The following is a 21,987-nucleotide window of genomic DNA, read 5'->3' on the forward strand; positions in this document are numbered from 1 at the left end:
CATCATCATCATCATCATGATATAATATATTGAAATTATTATATACAGTGCTCAGGTGCACCACAACTTGTCAAAAGTGCATATAAAGCATATGCAGTAATGTACAAATGTCTGGAAAGTGAACAGTGTATGAGTCAGATACATGCTTGCGTGTGTATGGAGGGGAGAAAATCAGGTGTAGTGTTGGCGAATCTCTGGAAGCATGGAAGTTTTGAAGGATGCAGTGCTCCAACAACTAACAACTGATGCTGGCAGTTTGTTCCATGCTTCAGCAAATCTTAGCATGAAAAAATGTTTCCGAAAGTCATGGGAGCTGTGCTGGTTTCTGACTTTGTAAACATGTCCACAGGTGTTAGACAGTTGAAGTTTGAAAAGGTGCTCAGAGTTATTGTTAGTAAGATGGTTAATAATTTTATCGGTGTTTGCCATCATCATCATCATCATCATCATCATCATCATCAACAACAACACTGCCATCATTATCATCACTATCAACACATCATCATAATCATCAGTTGTTATTGCAGCTCTGTAATGGCAATTGCTATAGTTACAGTTATCACACTATTGTAAATTGTGTGTCTGAATAAAGGAGGGGTGTCTTTCATTTGTTTATTTACTAATTGAAGTTGTTATTGTTGCAATCAGTGTTATTGAAGTATGGGTGAAAGTGGTGGTAGGGAGAGAGTCCAAGACCAAACATTTGGTCCAAATGCAAGACAAGAAATAAAAGAGGAGTAGAAGAAGTAGAGGATTCTCGAATCCAGAAGATGCACACCAAGCCAAGCTATTGCATAAAGACAAGGAGAAAAAGAGATAGGTATAACAAGAGAGAGAGGGAGGAGAGAAAGAGAAAGGAGGGTGGAGACAAGAACAGATAAAGAGATACAGAAAGAGAGGGAAAGAAGAGAAATAGTGGAATTTCTAGACAAAAGAGAAAAACTAGAGAGGAAAAATCCAAATTCCAAAGAAAAACAGCAATAACAACAACACAACAAAAGATAAACAAAAAGTTATAACCACACACTCACACACATTCAAAAAAGAGAATTAATTAATAATAAAAGTTATTTTCAAAGAATTCTTCTCCAATTTCATTAGGGTAAACACAAGTTACAAACACCAATATTTCTGTCTGAGAATTTAGTATAAAATTATCTTTTTTGTTATTTTTTTCTTTTCAGAAGGGAGAGGCCATTTTATTTCAATATCAGGTTGTTGTCGTTGTTATTATTATTATTAACATTATTATCATTATTATTATTATTATTATTATTATTATTATTATTATTATTATTATTGGCATATTAGTGCAGTTATGTCACCAAAGACTCGGCTTTTACTTTTGTTTGCTTATGTTGCTACATCCTTGGCAATGATAACATGTAAAAATTTCACTTTGGGCCATTGTTTAAAGCCAGATCAGCCTTGAAGAGTTAAAATCAAATGTTTTAATTTTTTAGAGGGGAGGGGGTGAGCTTGTTTTGTGTTGTTATACATACATATATATATACACACACACACATATATATAATTAGATATGTATATATATATATATATATATATATATTATATATATATATATATATATATATATATACATATACATATAATTGTATGTATATATATATATATATATATATATATATATCCTTATATATGTATATGTATATATAAATACATATACATTATATACATATATATTATATACATTATATACATATACATATGTATATAATTGTATGTATATATATATATATATCCTTATATATGTATATGTATATATAAATACATATACATTATATACATATATATATATTATATACATTATATACATATACATATGTATATAATTGTATGTATATATATATATATATATATATATATATAAATCCTTATATATTTATATGTATATATATGTATATGTATATATATATGTATGTGTATATATATATATATATATATATATATATATACATCCTTATATGTGTGTGTTTATATATATATATATATATACACACACATATACACACCAAAATATGTAGTAGGATATAACAAGCATTATGTGTCAACTGACCCTAATACCATTACTGGATTGTTTCATATTGTGTCTTGTTATTTGAAAGAAAGTTTTTCTAGTATTTCTTATGTAGCTTTCTAAAAAATTAACTGATAAGATTCCTCATGTAAATGGTATTAAACAAATATAAACAGAACAAATTTGGGACAGAACAAAGAGAATAACAGCACCACTGGCAGAATCTGAACTATATATACATCACTTGTTAGGCAACTATGTCATAACTAATTAGATTATGGAGTGCCTAAAGAAATAATTTATAGTACCTAAAATGAGGAATGGAGAAAGGCAGTTTGTTCTATAAAAATGGTAATACAGTCATCTGGCAAGTAATACATATATATTTGAAATCTCATCTGCAAGCCAATTGTTTATTCTGTCTCAAAATGGTGTCAGTGACATCATAAGGGTAAAGACAATTCCAGTTTCTCTTAATAGGCAACATAAACAAAAAGAAATTTTTGTACCCTTTCACACTGGCAGTGCCTTAACTGGTGTTTATGTCTAATATCTTTCAATGTATATATTTTGGATGGTGCTGTTTCTGCTCCCTCATTAAGTTACTTTAAATATTCATTTTAATCTGCATTGATAATGATAGTGAGCAGAGTGGTGAACAGGAAGACGGACAATTCTTCCTCAAATCACACCCCATCTTCATTTGAAATAAGGAAAAAAACATTTTAGATAATGAAGTCTTTTTATCTCCTTAAAAAGACATCATGGCCATAGCTTAAATGTGTTTGATTATAGGTTTCTTTCACTTAGGAATGACTTAGGATTAAACAAGGAAACCAGCTACAACTACAGACAGAAAGACCACATAGAAACACAGCCGGAGAAAAATGAGGAGCTATACTATATGTAAATCTAAGCAAGAAGTGGAAAAGGAAGAGTAACTCAGACTGAAACAGAGTTGTCAAAGGATAGAGTAAGTATATCAGTATACCTCTTTGATGACTTGAGGGCTACCTTTTATCTTGAAGAACCAAGTGTACCTTATATGGTGATTTATAAGAAGAAGGATGAGGTAGAGACAAGGTGCAAGATAAACAGTAAAAAGACAAACAGGAAGAAAAGAGAAACAGTTAAAATTTCGATCTCAATGCCACCATAACCAAGTCTCACACATTTGATTACCTATCTTCCAAAACATGCTGCAATATGGGTCATTTGACCTTCTAAAAATAGCAGCCAAATTTCCCTCAAATCACACCCTCTAAATAAAAGGGAAGAATATATTGTGTGATGTAGTTCAGGGTACAAAATACCCTGGAAGTAAAAAAAAAAAATGAGTCATTACAGCCATAATGGTTTGGATCATAAATACGCCTTCTCAATGAGCCCAGGTGAAGCCGACCACGAGTGCAGATCTCAGTGGTAGTAGCTGACTTGGGGTTAAACAACAGCTATATTACAACTACCACTATCACTACTACTACTTGTAGTGATAGCAGTAATGACTACTATTTCTAGCATGTCAAACAATTACATGCTACAGCATGGAAAATAGGCAATAAAATGTGTAAGACACAAAACTATTTTTCTAGTTATGGTAGTACAAAGAAAGCAAGTTTAGCGGTTTCTCTTTTCTACATTAGTACAGCTAGCACTACTATCACTACTAATACTAATGATACTGTTTCTACAACTGCTGAATAAATATTTGCAATAAAAATATTTAAATATTAAATTCATTAAAACGAAACAAAAGTTAAAGACAAATTATATTCTGTTCTCTGCATATGCCCCACAAGCAAGACTGACAGAAGAACAAAAAGACTGTTTCTATGAAACCTTTCTGCAGATTACCTAAAAGATGACTGACAACAACTTCATTATTATGGCAAATGATATCAAAAGAGATATTGGTCAACATGATGATAGCTTCTGTGACATACATGGAGGTTACAGATATGGTACAAGAAATGAGGAGAGTGCAAGGGTCTTGGACTTCTGTGAGGCACTTAAAAAGATCCCACTGTTGGGCACAGTTTTATGGAAATTCTAAATTGAAACATGGGTGCAGCTTTAGCTATATGGTGATAAGATTGCTTCCCAACCACATGGTTCCGGGTTCAATGGCATCTTGGGCAATTGTCTGGTACTCTAGTTTTTAGTCGACCATAGCCTTATGAGTGGATTTGGTAGATGGAAACTGAAAGACATTGTCATGTGTGTGTGTGTTTTGTTCATCACCACTGCTTGGCAACTGGTATTGGTTTGTTTACTTCCTTGTAATATGGTGGTTCAGCAAAACAGACTGATAGAATACATACCATGCTGAAAAAATAATTATTGGGAATGATTTGTTCAACTAAGCTGTTGAAGGTGGTGGCCCAGCATGGCTGCAATCCAATGAGTGAAACAAGTGAAAGATAAAAGATATGAGTGTAAGGAGAAAGATTTAGATAACCTGTAGCATAGACAAGTAGGAATTCCTCAGAAATAATCCACTTAAGACTACAAATCAGACATGTAACTGGGACAAAGTCCCACTCAAACTGAAAGTGATGTAGTGGTATAATGATATTGTTGATAAGGGAGTAAAGGCTAAGAGATAGGCTTAGAAAACCTGGAAGTAATGTGGTAGTTGAGAGCATTATCAAGTAGCTAGAAGGGCAGCTATGTGACAGGCATACTTGGCTAATGGTGAGGCAGGGAAAAAAAGGCATACTAGCCACCACTGTGGAAGACCAGAAAATGGCATGAAAGTGCTATATTAAGAGGCTGTTGAACTTGGTGAATGCATAAGGCTACCTCATCCTGATCCTACAATGGGATCAGCAATAGTGAAAAAGGATATATGATTTCTACCCAGATAATGAATCAAGCAATACAGGAAGGTATCAATACCCAGTGACTGGCATAAATTGACACAAAGGCAAAGGAGATGCCTCAGAAAGAGAAAATTATAGCAAAATGAAACTATTGGACCAGGTTAAGAAGAATTATACTACAATTATATTACAATTCATCAGTAACAGACTAAACCAAGATGAGATGCAGTTTGGTTTCATGCCTGGCATAGAGACCATGAATGCAATGTTCCTAGTGAAGTGACAAACTGGAGTAAAGCACTATTCCTGGTATTTGTTACAGAAGGTGTTTGATAGGGGACCATTTTCAGAAATTTGGTGGTCACTAATGAAACTAGGTGTAAACTAATGGTTTGTGAGGGATTTACAAGCTATGTGAAAAGATGCAATAAACAAGCTGAGAACCAACAATGATTTCAACGATGAATCTAGCAAGAAGGTAGGAGTCCATCAAGGTTCAATCCTCAACCGTCTATTATTCACCAAAGTCCAACAGACCATCACAGAAAAGTTTAAGACTGAATATTCATGGAAACTCCTAAATGCTGGTGTAGTATGCAACAAAGAAGACTGCACTAGTATGGACATTTGATGGGTTTAGGTAAAGAAGTGCAAAGTGATCCAGGAGGAAGGAACTAGCAGAAAAAGAAGATAAAAGAACACATAGGAAGAAGTGATGAATACTGATATTAGGCTAAACTTCATGAAGGAGATAATAAGAGATCACAAATGAGAAGATACTCTGCTAAAGAGGATCAGTCCAAATTATGAAAGTATGGAAAACCAAATGTTTCATAATGATGACAAATAGAGTAAAGTGTCATAAACTGGTTGGAAAATATAACAATTAGCAATTATATGTCAATTCCATCTATTTCTTTATTAACGACTAACCATTATAGGATGCAAGCCACTTTTGGACAGCATTGCAATAAAATTCACAGTGATGAACAAAAACATATCACTTTGAATTGTGTGCCATTCAGGAATAGAAACACATTAAGGTAATTTTTGTAAAACTGAATGTCTTTCATCAAAGATAGATCAATAAAGACACAATATGACATTGCTAGTTAGTGACTATTTAGAGAAAATGAGCCAATCAACACTCCATATTCATTGACAAAGACCTATGAATATGTAGCTCAAGGACAATCCCTACTATTGCTGTTGATTATCAAACATGATAGCAACTAAGTGAAAGCTTGGCTGCACTTAATTAAGAAGTCTACGTCTCACCTATGTGGTTCTGGGTTTGATCCCATACACAGCAACTTGGGCAGCTATATTTCACCATAGCAACAGGTTCACCAATATACTGTGAGTGGAATTTCGTAGATGCTAATTATGAGACTAGATGCATTCATATGTGAGTGTGTGTGTGTGTAAATCTCTTGCCCATATTTATTAGTGGAGGATGCAAATAATTTTGAAAAGTCAAAAGAAAAAAAAATGTGCTTTTTGAATAAAGTTCCTTGTGATATTTGTTCTACACCAAATTACAGACATTCACTTCTCAATCTGAAATATGGTGAATCAACGATTGACTCATTGGAGATCTGTAAACAGTTATTATTTCTCAGTAACTGTGATAGAAGAACCAAAACTACTTTAGATCTCTCTCTCTCTCTCTCTCTCTCTCTCTCTCTCTCTCTCTCTTACTACAGCTAAAAGATCTAACACTAAATACCTAATCATTAAGATTCAATGCAATCAGGATATGTTTCCTTTTCTTTCTTTCTGTATCCCTAATTTAATGGTTCAATCTTCTTACTGAGTTAAATCCCAAATACGCTGACGCATTCAGAGAAGCCAACTAAACCAAGTAAGCGTTTAACTTAATTCCTTTCTTTTCTTCTAATGCTTTTCCCTACTACGAAACACTTCAATAAAATGCATTGGTGAAACCTGCCCTGGTATAGTTAAGTTAACCAACCTTTTGATTTCTTTGACTGTTTTTATCTTTGTTTATCGTAAATTTGTTTTTGATTTTATTTCGTTTCAGCTAAAACTAGAAGAAGCAGAAGGAGGGGGGGGGGGAAGAAGAAGAAGAAGAAGAAGAAGAAGAAGAAGAAGAAGTCACCATCTTTGAGAGTAACATTTTTCTCAGAGCACCACATGTAAAGTTCCATTAGTGCCTGTAACTGCACCATTTAAGTAATGTTACATAGAACCGACTTAAGTAATCTCAGACTTAACCAACAGATTAACATTAGATTGCAATGTAGAAAAGTGATTAAATAAATAAAATACTTCAAATCTGAGCATAATTACAAAGAAGTAAAAAGAGAGAAAGAGAGAGAGGGAGAAATGAAAAACTGCCTGACTCTAATAACCTATATCTATTTTAGCTAATCAATTATTTATAACTAAACTGATCTGGTATTTCATAAATACAATGATATTATATTTATTACATAATTGATAATTAGCTGGTGTGTATTTGTGCAGAAAATGTGCAGCCAAGTATTAGAGCATACAATACTAAAACCATTTTTGTATGAAATGTCTAAATTGGATATATGTATGAATGGATGAATAGACGGATGGATGGACAGAGACAGACAGATAGATAGATAGACAGACATACATACATACAGCAGTCATGAGGTTCATGAGATTGAATGATTACTGGATCGTATACAGTACACCTCACTTATACATATGTGTGTGTGTGTGTATTATATATATACACATACACACACCATAATACACACACATACACATATATACATATAAATACATATTGACGATAACAATGTTTTATATATATATATATATATAGATAGATAGATAGATAGATAGATACACACACACACATACATATATATACACACAGGGGTTGGACAAAATAATGGAAACACCTAGCATCATAATTTTGAAATATCTATAAAACCGTCAAAAGCTTGTTTATTTTTAGGTTTTTTGATTTATTATTAGTGTTGCTTAATATCTTTTGCTAAAATTGCTGTTTCTTTACAGATATCATCAGAAAAAAGTAATTAAAATTCATTAAAATGAGAGATCTTTCAGACTTTCAAAAAGGTAAAATTGTTGGTGCTCGTATGGTAGGCGCTAGCGTAATGAAAACAGCCGAAATGTTTGGTGTTTCAAGAAGTGCTGTCTCAAAAGTAATGACAGCCTTTGAGAAAGAGGGAAAAACCTCCTTGACAAAACAAAACTCCGGAAGAAAACCAAAACTTTCAGATAGGGATGTTCGGACTCTTATGCAAATTGTTAAAAAAGATCCCAAAAGTACAGCTCTAAAAATTACTACAGAGCTTAATGACCACCTTGAGAACCCAGTTTCCACAAAAACTGTTTGTCAGGAGCTGCACAAAGCCAGATTTCACTGGAGGGCTGCAATCAGAAAACTACTACTTTCAAAGACAAATGTCGCAAAGCATTTAGAGTGGAGTAAAAATCTACAGAATTGATCCCTAGTGCAGTGGAAGAATGTTATTTTCTTGGATGAGTCATCTTTTATCTTATTTCTGATCACCAGCCAAGTATACATGTAAAGACAGCCAAAAGAAGCATTTGACCCAGACTGCCTTCTTCCAACTGTTAAGTATGGAGGAGGATCTGTGATGATCGGTGTCTATATCTTGGAAATCCGCCAGCCCAATGGTTTCCCTTCATGGCAGAATCAATAGTCAAGACTACTTAAGCATTTTATCTGATCAAATTCATCCTATGGTTGCGGAACTGTTTCCAGAGGGAAGCGTAATCTTTCAAGATGATAATGAACCAATTCACACAGTTAAAGTTGTTACTGAATGGCACTATGAACATTCTAGTAAAGTTGAACATCTTATCTGGCCACCACAGTTCCCAGATCTCAATATTATTGAACATTTATGGTGCATTTTAGAAAAACAAGTAAGGAGTAGATATTCTCCACCATCATCACTACAAGAACTATTTTAGCTGAAGAATGGATAAAAATTCCTTTGGAAACAATTCAAACTTTGTACGAGTCCATACTTCATAGAGTTCAAGCTGTAATTACTGCCAAAGGCGGTCCTACCCCATATTAAAATAAATTTGTTTGAAATTTTAAGGTGTTTCCATAACTTTGTCCAACCCCTGTATATATATATATATATATATTGACGATACACACACACACACACAAACACACACACACACACACAACAGGCCTCTTTCTATTTTCATCTACCAAATCTACTGACAAGGCCCAGAGCTATAGTAGAAGACACTTGCCCAAGGTGCTATGCTGTGGCACTGAACTAAAAGCCATGTGGTTGGGAAACAAACATTTTAACTACACAGCCATGTCTATGTCTACATATTACATCTATATGTATGTGTGTGTATGTGCTTACAAATGCACAAAGTGGTGGTAAGGAGAGGGTCCTGAGACAGGGGGCTTGAATCAGAGAATTGGTGTTTGTCACTTGTGCTTCTTTCATTCTTTTCATATTTTTTTTATTTTTTGTTACTTATATGCATACCAGAACAATAGTGAGTCTCTTCATCTGGCGCAAATTTGGAGCTACATATTTTGAGATAACCTTCAAGGACAAGAACCACAACACAATTAATTAGAAAAAAATAAGCTCTCAGATAATCATGAATTTAGAGTAATGTTATAAACATTATTTTGAAAGTAAATTTCCCAAAAAATTTCACACTTTATCATTTTTTTTCTATTCTATTCTAGTGTGTTCATGTTTCTATTTTGAAGGTGAATAGCTAAAACCAGAAAGTTTAAGCATTTCTGATATTGTGAAATTAATTTGACATTTTATTGAGGTTTGCTGGCCTTTTTTTAAGTGGATTGAAGATGTCAAATTTCTTTTTAAAATACCTTAAGTTGAATTTACAATTTTATGTCTGTTTTTATTGTCTTATTTTATTTTATTCACTTTTTTTTTGTCTCTTGTTTAAATCACTGATATAGTGATATAGTATTGTGGTGTCTGTGTCATGAGGATGGAATGAAATGATATAGTTCTCTGATCTTATTCCATTTCTATCGTTCACCTGCAATTCATTAGAATTAATCAATATTTCTTCTTTTTATTCATATTTTTATTAAAAAAAGGTTCCCTATTTCTATTTCATTTGAGGTGTGCATTCTTCATTGGCAGCATGCACTGGATGGTTTAATAGGATCTACCAAGTTGGAAGTGCTGTAGCATACTCCAACATCTACTTTGGCATGCTTTCTATGGTTGGATGTTCTTAATGCCAACCAATTTACTTTAATGACATAAAATTTCCAAATATCTTGGAGCAAGAATTCCCATCATTCTTTCTTATTGATATATTTTCAACCATGACATAAGAATGACACTTATTTTCAGAGAGACTCAATCACAACAAAACATTTATAACAACATCAAAACTCATTATTCTCAATCTATCAACTACATACTTTGATGTCACAGCTATTTGACAATTTAAAAAAATTGTTTGATCTGAGGAAGAGCCAGAACTTGTCACTTTTACAGTTTCTCCAAGGCTAGTGACATTGAGATGGTTCGTGACCCCCACTTGAACAGCTGCCAGATGAGAGCTGGAGGAAAACACTGGAATAGAAGTAATTCCAGAGAACTCTGATGTTTTAAATAAGAAAGAATGCTCTGTTATTCTTTTGTGAATTTAAGTTTCTTTCCTTTTGGTATATTTACGAAAAGGATACAAACCAATATAAGCTATTAGAATACTGACAATATTTCACTGCTTGTCAGACACTTTTAAACATCTAAGAGCACTTCACTTAAGAAAATGATAGATAATTGACCAATGTGGATCTTTGTGACAAAAAGAACTGCACCAGAGACAGTTCCCTTTCCATTACAGACTCAATCATTCATGTGAGAAGTGGTAGCTCTTTGTGGACCACTTATCTGACACTAAAGAGGAAATCTAGACAGCAACCCATTAACTTGGCAAACATGTGGAAGAATGTAGATGTCTATCACAAGCATCAAACAAATCAATATTCAGGAAGCTAGCATCCAGATTTTCTTTGTAGATTTGGAAACATCCAAAGATTTCCAGTGCAACAGACACATACACACATGTCTGTTCCATTTACATCACAGTAGGCTGAGATGTTGTTTACACATTTTACATAATATAATTGAAACTGTTTTACACTCTATAACTGAAGCTTGTTTATATATATATATTTACAATATATAACTGGAGTAGACAGAACTTAATCCATTCTTGATTTCACATTGTTCTGCAAAATACATATATAACAACTGCAAAGCAGTATTCCATCACAAACTTCACTACATGTCACTGGAACAATAAGCAAACACAATGTTATTCACCAAGTAAAGTTATTGCAGCAGCACTGTTCAAGAATTAAACACTGATAGAGCACAGTGTTTACTGATGAGTGACTGGTACTTGACACAATGCCGAAACATTCATAAACAGGTTTTATACACACACACACACAATACACACATATACGTATATATATATATATGTGTATGTGCATCTTCTTTGCCTAACCCATTACAACATGGAGGCTGGACACTGGAAGATGATACGCACATACACACACATTAGTGTCTTAACTGCATATATACATACACACACGTGTGTGTGTGTATTTATATGTATGTATATATATATATATATATATATATATATATGCAAACACATCATCAACATCATTTAATGTTAGATTTTGGAGGAGGAGGAGAAGAGGGTGTTATGCATACCATACAAGCAAGTAGCATTACCATTGAAATATTCAGGTATCTCTTCAAGTCCCACATGTGTAGGGTAAACAAGCTGGAAGCACGTAGTCACGAATCTGCAAGTAGGCGACTCAAGACCAATGTATTATTGACAGAACAGTAGCATGCTTTTGTGAGGTGACAAGCAACTAAGCAACCCCTTCTAGGATAGCACTGCTCACTCAGAAATCTGGGAAGGGTCCAGAAAAGATAACCCAAACAAATGTATGTTTGACCATCAAGCTGGTCAGCAACCTCCAGCTGATGATTGTTCACTAAAGTAGAGAAAACATGCAAGTAAGAAATACAGACGAAGAGTGAGAATGAGGAATATCAGGACACTTCTCCATCATGGAAGGATGAGTAACCCTGAGCAACAAACTGATGGCAACAGAGTTGGCTTGGTACAATATTGACACAGAAAGGAACTCCTATTATGGATGTTTAGAGGTAACAACAGTCAGAAGCTTAATCTCTGCAAAGCATTTTATATTCCATCCATACCACATAACAAGGAAGGAAATATCTGCTGAAGATAGAATAGTCTGGTACTATATGGATAGTGTATTCTCATTCAACAAGAAATGCAGCATACACACATCTATTCTGAGAACAGCTGTGACAGATTATCTGCACACCTTACTCCCTCGTTTCTATGACACACTCTATTCTAACAACCCTATTGTAACAACTCCACAAGTATGCTTAAATATAAATATTCTGTGCACTAAACACACACATCTGTGACATGCCAGATGATAGCATTACCAATTGCCCTGAGGCAGTTCTGCAATTCAATCAGTTAAATTAATACTTATAGTCATAATGACAAGATTGTGGTTTCAATTCCTGGCCCAGGTGATGTGTCGCGTTCTTGAACAAAACAACTTCATTTCACATTGCCAAACCACTCAGCTGGCAAAAATGAATAATCCTGTGACAGACCAGCATCCTGTTCAGGGGATGTGTGTGGAATATATGCACTACAGAATCCAAGAGACAGGCTTTATGAGTCTATGGCTCAGGAAGAATTTTTGACCATTTTCATATATATATATATATATATATATATATATATATATATATATATTATTCAAGGTGAAAGATGAAATAATTCCACTGATATGCAGACAGCATTGTAGGTCAAGAAAAGGAGATTCTCATGAAATGATGGTGTATGCATGTATGAGTGTATGGGGTTGTGTATGCATGTATGTGTATTATCATAAAAATGTCTATTTGTAGATAAGTGTACATTTAAATACTAATATTTGATAATAGTTATCTGTGTAGACCATATACATGTATATAAACATAGTCACTAAAACCATTTTCTGAGTAGTTGCATACTGGTATAGAAATGGGTGGGGAGAAACAGGTAAAAAAAAATGTAGGGGAAAGAATATGGAATAAGATTTCTCCAAGTTTTCTGTCTCTTTCTGAAATAAAAATTCAATGAAGCATGGATATAAGTCACAATATCATTCAAATATGATTAGACTCGGCAGCTAGAAAAACCAATAGAAAGAAAACTTTTAAAAAAGAACAAACACACACACAAAAAATAAAAACAGTATCTTTGACATGTTATACCTGTTCATTCCTCTCACTTACCATGACCTTCAGAACAACATAGACTATAAATTAATTCATTTAGCATCAACATCAATAAATTTAACAGCAAACATTCAACAAAGAAAAATGTAGAAAGAATAAGATTATGTTTTATATTTCCAGTAACAAATTTTCTTTTTTTTTAAATGTGGAAAGTTTAGTTAAGTTATCACACCATACCAGTTACATCAACAGTATTCTAAATCCATTTCAGCCAATTTTACAGATTGGTTTTGTACGGTTTGGGAGAGCCAGTCTTGAAACTCATCAACAGCACAAGTATGAAAAATATGGTAACAGCTCTTTGTCACTGACGGCCAGAAAGTGTCACATATGCTTATCATGCAAATCTTACTTAGTAGGAATGCAGGCTCTGCTTGGCAAAGAAAAGAATTATACTAAAGAACTCTTAGAAAAACTAAATTCACTATATAGGCACAGGAGTGGCTGTGTGGTAAGTAGCTTGCTTAGAAACCACATGGTTCCGGGTTCAGTCCCACTGTGTGGCACCTTGGGCAAGTGTATTCTATAGCCTCGGGCCGACCAAAGCATTGGGAGTGGATTTGGTAGATGGAGACTGAAAGAAGCCCGTCTTATATATGAATGTATATGTGTGTGTGTGTATGTTTGTGCGCCTGTGTTTGTCCCCCCAACATCGCTCGACAACCAATGCTGATGTGTTCACGTCCCTGTAATTTAGTGGTTCGGCAAAAGTGACCGATAGAATAAGTACTAGGCTTACAGAGAATAAGTCTTGGGGTCGATTTGCTCGACTAAAAGATGGTGCTCTAGTATGGCCACAGTCAAATGACTGAAACAAGTAAAAGAGTAAAGAGAGAGTGGATGTACTCTCATAAGTACAGATATAAACTTGGACACCAGTGGATTGCATCACAAATATGTGTTAGAGCTTCCACCACCACAATCTGAGGGTTTAGAATAAGGTTTGCCACACCCAACTTATTACATACAAACACACACACACATACATACATGTACATGTCCACACATGATTTTAAGATTGACCATTATCTCATCCCCACTTCCTCTTCCCACATATATCAACCCCCACCTCACCTGCACCCCAACCCCACTCTACAGGCATTTACCTCATGCATGGTGATGACACAGCCTGATTCCTAACCAAGGAGCATATCCCTAATGAATAACAAAAATTTCTCTCCAGGTTTTTCCCACTTATTTTTCATAGGCGTAGGAGAGGTAAGTAGCTTGCATATGAACCACATGGTTCAGTCCCACTGCATGACACCTTGGGCAAGTGTCTTCTACTATAGCCTCGGGCTGACCAAAGCCTTGTGAGTGGATTTGGTAGACGGAAACTGAAAGAAGTCTGTCGTATATATGTATATATGTTTGTGTGTCTGTGTTTGTCCCCCCAACATCACTTGACAACCGATGGTGGTGTGCATATGCCCCCATAACTTAGTGTTTTGGCAAAAGAGACTGATAGAATAAGTACTAAGCTTACAAAAAATAAGTCCTGGGGTCAATTTGTTTGACTAAAGGTGCTCCAACATGGCCACAGTCAAATGACTGAAACAAGTAAAAAAGTATTCCAGTTTTTAACAACACTCACAGACCAGATATGACACTTTCTGGTCTCCAATTGCAAAGAGCTATAGCCATATATTTCTTACCAGCCATTTTTACGTGTGCCAAGATTGGTTTCCCCAAACTCTCATATATGAAACCAAATGGTAAAAATCAATGAAATGGATGTATAATACTGTATGGTATAAATATCTATGCACACTCTATTGACAAATATACAAGTGCTGTTTCTTCTATCTCATTGGTTCTTAGACAACTATATATATATATATATATATGTGTATGTATATATAATTTACTGCTATAAAAAGTAATAGTGGAATATTGTGGAATAGATGTGTGATTCTTTGGATATTTGTGTCCAATCCAATTCCTGTACAAACTTACCTGTGATAGAACCAATATTCTATTCAGGGAGAAATTTTCTCATCTACAGAACCCTATAGAAAGTGGAGACTAACACTGACACCATGGATCTTTGTCATTCAGGAAAGGATTAGAAGTGAGATGATATAAAAAAAAGGAACAGGAATAAGTGTGACAGAGAAGGCCAGGAAATAAAAAAGAGAGAGAGATGGAAGAAGAATTACAAAAAATGGGTTGAATGCTAATATATAACTCAAGAGCAGAATTTCTCATAGAGGTGAGAGGGGCCATGGAAACTGAAAAAGGGAGGACAAATTTCCATGTTTAACAAAATTAGATAATTTCAAATTTTATAAGTTGTCCAACACCAGGGCAAAGAATTAAGAATTATATAATTCTTTCATTGCCATGCTGCTGGACAAGTTATTCCAGAATGAAAAATGCAGATGCAGAAACCTTGAATATCCTTAATTATTAAACCTGGGAAAGTACAGGACAAGAAGAGGGAAAAAAACTTAAAATATTGCTGCTGAAGTTGGAATTTAAAAACTAAAATAGTAATACATGCCCTTTTATATTTTATACTTTTACTTAAAAGTTTAAAATAAAATACTCAAAGAGCTATTTAATTTTCAATTTTAGTAAAAAAAATAATAATAATAATTGCTAGCAAGTTTACACAATAAAAATTTGATATTACAAATTTATATATTTAAAAAATCACATATTAACAATTATAGCCCCTAAGTCTAAAAAATCACATAATAACAATTATAACCCCTAAGTTTTTTTTTTTTTAAAACTAGAGAGTCATTTCTACATTTTGAACTCAATTTGTTCATTAGCTTTAATTTTTTAGAATATCTTTATAGATGTAAATAGAAAATACTTTTTTATCTGATAAAGCAAACTTTGAAGTAATTAATTATTTTGTTTCTTTAAAAGAATTTTTTTACTATTTTTTACTCTTTTGAATTACATTTATTCTGTGTGAATTTAATTTTATAACACAATATCTGTGATTTAAAATTTTTGGAGAATGTATTTTGTTAAGGAAATAAAATTTTAAAAATAATATAATACTAAAAATTAGACAAATGTTTTAGCTTAAGACATGGAACACATGGCTAGATACCCTTAGAAAATGGTAAAAAATCCCATACCTCTCAAACTCTGGTTAAGTGCTTTGTACCACAAAGCTAAGCAGCCTATAACATCAGATACCGTCTTTTATAATGCTAAATATCTTAAAATGATAAAAATATTTTGATTTGTTAAAATGACCACTGTTTTTGTATCACTTAAAGCCACACCACTTTTTTTGTAGCTAATATTTTTTTATGAGGTTTTCACCATAAGATTCATCTCATAGAGATGAATCTTATGTATAGTTTTCTATTACAATAGAACTATTGTACAGTTTTCTTTTACAATAGTTGAAACATTTTGATTCAAAGTCAATTTTGGGGGTTACCATTTTTTTCATCACTTAAAGTCATACTTTTCACATAGCTAATATTTTTTAACAAAATTTCTCACCAAAGTATTGTTTTGAATAAGCACATTCTTTTAATCCCAATTAATCTATATTTTTCTTTTTAAATAACTGAGATATTTTGATTCAAAGTCAATTTTTCACCTTACTCTCACATATCTTGACCTAACTTTTTTCTAATGAACCAAATTTCAATTATTTTATCTCAAAAATGTAGCTGAAGACTGGACCATTATTGTTAAAAAAACTGCATTCAATTTGGTTGAGAACTGAATCAGTGATGAAGCCTAGAAGTACTCATGAGCAACTAAAAGTTGACCTTAATAAATTCATCCACTGCCATGAGTGAACAATAAGTTTGACTTCAAACTCTGTTCTGCCTTCTTGTTGATAAATGGGAAAGGGTAAAAAATATCATTACTTTAGGCATTTTTTTGAGGAGTGATGGCTAGCATTAGTCAGTTTGAGAACCACTGCTTTAGAGAACAATTAGAGAGTCAAATGTGAAGATTATAATAGAAAACAACATAGGAAAGATAAAAGACTAGTAAGTGAAGAATAAAGGGAAAAAAGATAGAAAATTGCATTAAGGGTCAAAAATGGAAAGGAAATAAAGAAACAATAAAGAGTCAGATATTAGGAGTATAGAAAGTGGGGTATTATATAAGAGATCAATAATGGATCAAATGACAAATGACTGTTCTAACAGGCAAAGGTTGTTAAATGAATGAAGCTGGCTAAACCAACCAGACAAAAGGATGTGGACAATTCTGTAATTCAAGTCAGGCAGAAAAATATTGAAGATGGTCTGTTACAACAGCAGCAGTAACAATAATAATGTAACTATTAACAGACGTGTGTGACATCTCTCAGATAGAGATAGTTTTATATAAAATTTATAAAGAAGCACATACAAAAAAAAATTAATAATATTGGAGTTTGTGAATATTAGCTAATCAACATTTTATGTTGCCATGACAAAGGAAAAAACCCTAAAGGACAAAATATATATATATATGTAAGTATATATGTATGAGAGATTTCTTGCCAAAAGAGAAAGAGCCAGTTTCTAACCTAAATCCAAGGCTCCTTGGAATTTCAACATCAACAGGGGTGTATGTATGTATATGTGCAGTATTTGGAGTTAGTGCATGAGCAGATTTGTATGTTTTGTTTTATGTATTTTCCTGCATATAGTTGCATGTCTAGACATGTGCACATATACTTAAATAATATGTATGTGCTTCATATAGTGGACCTTGTAGTGACAGAGTGAAGTCTTAGATTCACATTCATGTATAATCAAATAAGAGAAATAAGAAGCAACCACTTCAAGTCTTCAGTATCACTACATGGTAAGTATCCACAAACATCACTCCTCGCTCCGATACACAAACACACACACGTATATAATTTTTCCTAAATCTCTTTATCTTCAATACTTGACACTAACTCCTCTTCTCAGTTTACAGAAAGAAGAAGTAAAGAAGGAAGGAAGGAATAACATTTATTATCCAATATTATTTACCTTTGATTGTTTTCTTTTCACAAGCAGCACAACCATCAGAAATCATGTGGAAATCATTCTTGTCAATCACACTCTGCAGACATCTGTTGATGATTTTGGGGAAACCCTGCTGAGAGAGCATCATGTACTTCTCTCGAACGGTAAGCGCCTTGACTAAGCTCTTGGAAGCTTCTTCGAGGTCTTTCAGTGGGATCTAACATGAGAAACAGAAAAAGGGAAACAGTGAAATTCAAATCATTAAATGCTAAATTGATTTAAAACATAATGATTTCTCACATTGGTACAAGGAATTGCACATATTTATAAACTGCAGATCTATCTAATTGGTTACTCAAACTGCTGTTAGAAATAACAGAATAGCATTGTATATAAAAAAATAGGAAGGTCGTCATTGTCGTCATCATCAGCAGCAGCAGCATTTAATATCTGTCTTCCATGCTGGCATGGGTTAGATGGTTTGACAGGAGCTGGTAAGCTAGAAGACTGCACCGAACTGTAATTCTTAGATATGTGATGGGTGAAAGTAAATCATGGCTAGAATGCCTTTGATCATGTGTCTGTGCTACCTGGGATGCCTGATGTCTAGGGTTAAACAAGGGCAACCTCTAGAATTTGCAAGATCTCTGCAAACAGAATCTGGCTTCAAATTCTAGTTGTAACAGGTTCTCTTTTTTTTTGTTGAAATACCATTTTGTATGGAATGGCTGCACATTGTATAGATAATAACAATGCATTGTATGAAATGATCCCACAGTATATGAAATGGTCAAACATTATATGAACTAACATCATCATCATTGTCATCATTATCATCATCATCGTCATCATTTATTAAATTTTCATAGTTCTTTGCTTTCTGTGAAATAACTAACATTTGTATAAAATGACCACACATTAGATGAAATATTTCAAAAGTTGAAACCATAAAAATACGTAAGTGATGCAGTACGACTCCAATTTACTATAGCTGGAAGGATGAAGAGTGATATTGATATTATCAGCAATCAATGGTTGAAGGTTAAAAAAAAAGGTGAAAGTTAAGAAAAAATTATTTCTGATACCATTAGCAACTTTGATAAAATCAACCAAGTGCCCACTCAACACCAATAAATGTCACCCTGACATTTATTGCTGGTTTTCAGAAATCATCATAGGAAATAATTACACATTGTACCAACTTGCTACACAGTGCATGAAATGGCTACAGAAAATGAAATCACAGCGTATGAAATTATTACACATTGAAAATCTCCACAATTTGCTTGAAGTTTAACCCCCTAGCATTCCAAATTGTCCAGGAAAATCAAAATCGAGTTGTTCATTGCAACTGTCAAATCAGTGCTACTATATGGCAGTGAAACATGGACACTAACAAAGAAATTATCAAACAGGCTACATGGCTGCTACACAAGGATGCTATAAGTGGCCCTAAATGTGAAATGGCAACAACATATGACAAACAAATGCCTTTATGAGAGACTTGCTGAAAATTAGCAATAAGATCAGGCTGTGATTATCTATCAGTGTGTACGCCACCATGTACTGGAAGCATCTGAATTAGTCTTGTGGCACCCACTTTATGGTGATGTAAGAAGAGGAAAATGTTGCCACACTTATATTAACAATTTGAGCAGACACTGAATTGGAATGTATCCAGGACCGTGAAGTAGTGATGTTGAACCGAGAAGTGTGATAGGTGGACTTTGTTGCTGTGGCCCGGGTTGGAACCCAGCCATAGATAGATAGATCAGCATTCAGATTACTCTGTCAAATGTAATATTTATTTTCTCACATTATTTTGAATTAATCATGCATTATAGGCACAGGAGTGGCTGTGTGGTAAGCAGCTTGCTTACCAACCACATGGTTCCGGGTTCGGTCCCACTGCGTGGCACCTTAGGCAAGTGTCTTCTATAGCCTCAGGCCGACCAAAGCGACCAAAGATTTGGTAGACGGAAACTGAAAGAAGCCCGTCGTATATATGTATATATATGTGTGTGTGTGTGCATGTTTGTGTGTCTATGTTTGTCCACCTAGCATTGCTTGACAACTGATGCTGGTGTGTTTACATCCCTGTCACTTAGCGGTTTGGCAAAAGAGACCAATAGAATAAGTACTGGGCTTGCAAAGAATAAGTCCCGGGGTCGATTTGCTCGACTAAAGGCAGTGCTCCAGCATGGCCACGGTCAAATGACTGAAACAAGTGAAGAGTAAGAGTATATCTTAACTTCAAGATTTCAATGATATAATTGTGTATTTACAGGATAGGTGTGAGAGGCTGAATTTGGTAGGTTTAAACATAAAACAGGTAGGATATTTGGGCTGGATATGATTGGTTTAAATGCTAAAGCATTAAATGAAGAAGAATATTTTTTACCATTATAAACAGTGATAAGATCTATGAAGTGGCCATTCAACACCAATAAATGTCACAAATCAATATTGTTTAACCCCTTTAGCATTTAAAATGGGCAAATCCAGCCCAAATATTTTGTACCTATTTTATGTTCAAACTGGTCAGATCCAGCTTATCATACCTACCATAGAATGTCATTCGAAAAATAAGCAATCATATGATTGAAATCTTGAAGCAATGAGATAATGCACAATTAATTCAAAACAATGTGAAAAAATATGCATTACATTTGACAGAGTAATCTGAATGCTATAGGGTTAAAAAACATATGAACTGATTATAAAAAAGAATTCCAAATATAAAAATCTGTTGAGAATTAAGCTCTCAGTTGACCGAATACTTTGTTTAAATGATTACTAACACGGCACAGATCAACCCAAACAAGTCTGATGTGCAGAGTGCACACAATAACAACAAGAACAAGAAACGGCATTTATAGAGTTTATAGACTTACACCACTGAAATGTTTTCCTTGAACTCCACATTTGTTGACTATGGAGATTCTTTCAAACATTGGAGACAGATCAATGTCAGGGGTAGATTTAGTCTCGTCAATATCTGGAACACTCTCTGCTCTTTTCCAACAGCGATTTGCTTCATCTTCAGGTTCATTATAGTGCATCCAAGGACTGGAACTAGACAAAGAATAAGAGAAGAAGGTTAAAAACTATATAGATTTTTTTTCATTTGAAACAAACTTTAAAATGGTGAGCCATGTGGTCACTTGATCAGCTAGAAATACTGACCAAAACTCCTTCAAATCACACCATACCGTCTTAAAGATAAAAACTACATTGGATAGCTTAGACCTGGATATACTCTGACTGAAAAGGATAAAAAACAAGATAATCACATCTGGAATGCCTTTGGTCATAGCTTTAGTTGATCAGGACTAACCTAGGGCTAAGCAACAAGTTTGAAATGATAATGTTAAAATACCCAGTTCTGAAAATTATGAAGCAAAGTGAACTATGCCATTTAGGTGCATAAAAATAAACAACAAAATAAAAGATAACGCGATAAACCTCAGCCAGTCACATTCTCTTCAGGCCTAAATAAGAAATAAAGATTAGCAGTTCAAGGAGTTTTAGTGCTTTCCAGGGCTTCTGGGCCTGGTTGAAGGGAGTGTTACCTTAAAACCTAAGCACTAACATGTATGCTTCTAAAAGGGTGAGTTCTGCTAAAAACCCAGGAACCAAGTGGTAGTGTTAAACTGGATAATGGATGAATTCTACTACCCAACAACAAGCACAGTCTCTCAAACTTCCTTCCACACAGTTTCTGCCTAACAAATTTTACTCACAAGATTTTGCTTACTTCAAGGCTATAGTTGAAAATATTTTAACAAAGTGCCGTGCACTGGGAT

General features: G+C 34.0%; 1 protein-coding gene across 13 annotated transcripts in view; it reads right to left on the minus strand.

The window, feature by feature from the left end:
• The window catches only part of LOC115221283 (AMP deaminase 2), a 213,464-nt gene that overhangs the window by 43,213 nt on the left and 148,264 nt on the right, over window positions 1-21,987 (minus strand). For 10 of the 13 annotated variants that reach the window (XM_036510834.1, XM_036510839.1, XM_036510836.1 and 7 more), the window contains 3 exons: window positions 21,076-21,256; window positions 18,206-18,398; window positions 9,378-9,437 (listed from right to left, as the gene is read on the minus strand). In XM_036510834.1, the coding sequence (XP_036366727.1) occupies window positions 9,378-9,437; window positions 18,206-18,398; window positions 21,076-21,256 (434 nt within the window). The remainder of the gene's footprint in view (window positions 1-9,377; window positions 9,438-18,205; window positions 18,399-21,075; window positions 21,257-21,987) is intronic. The other 3 variants (XM_036510840.1, XM_029791429.2, XM_036510843.1) reach the window with 1 other exon arrangement.

Source organism: Octopus sinensis, linkage group LG18, assembly GCF_006345805.1.
Source record: "Octopus sinensis linkage group LG18, ASM634580v1, whole genome shotgun sequence".
NCBI lineage: Eukaryota > Metazoa > Mollusca > Cephalopoda > Octopoda > Octopodidae > Octopus > Octopus sinensis.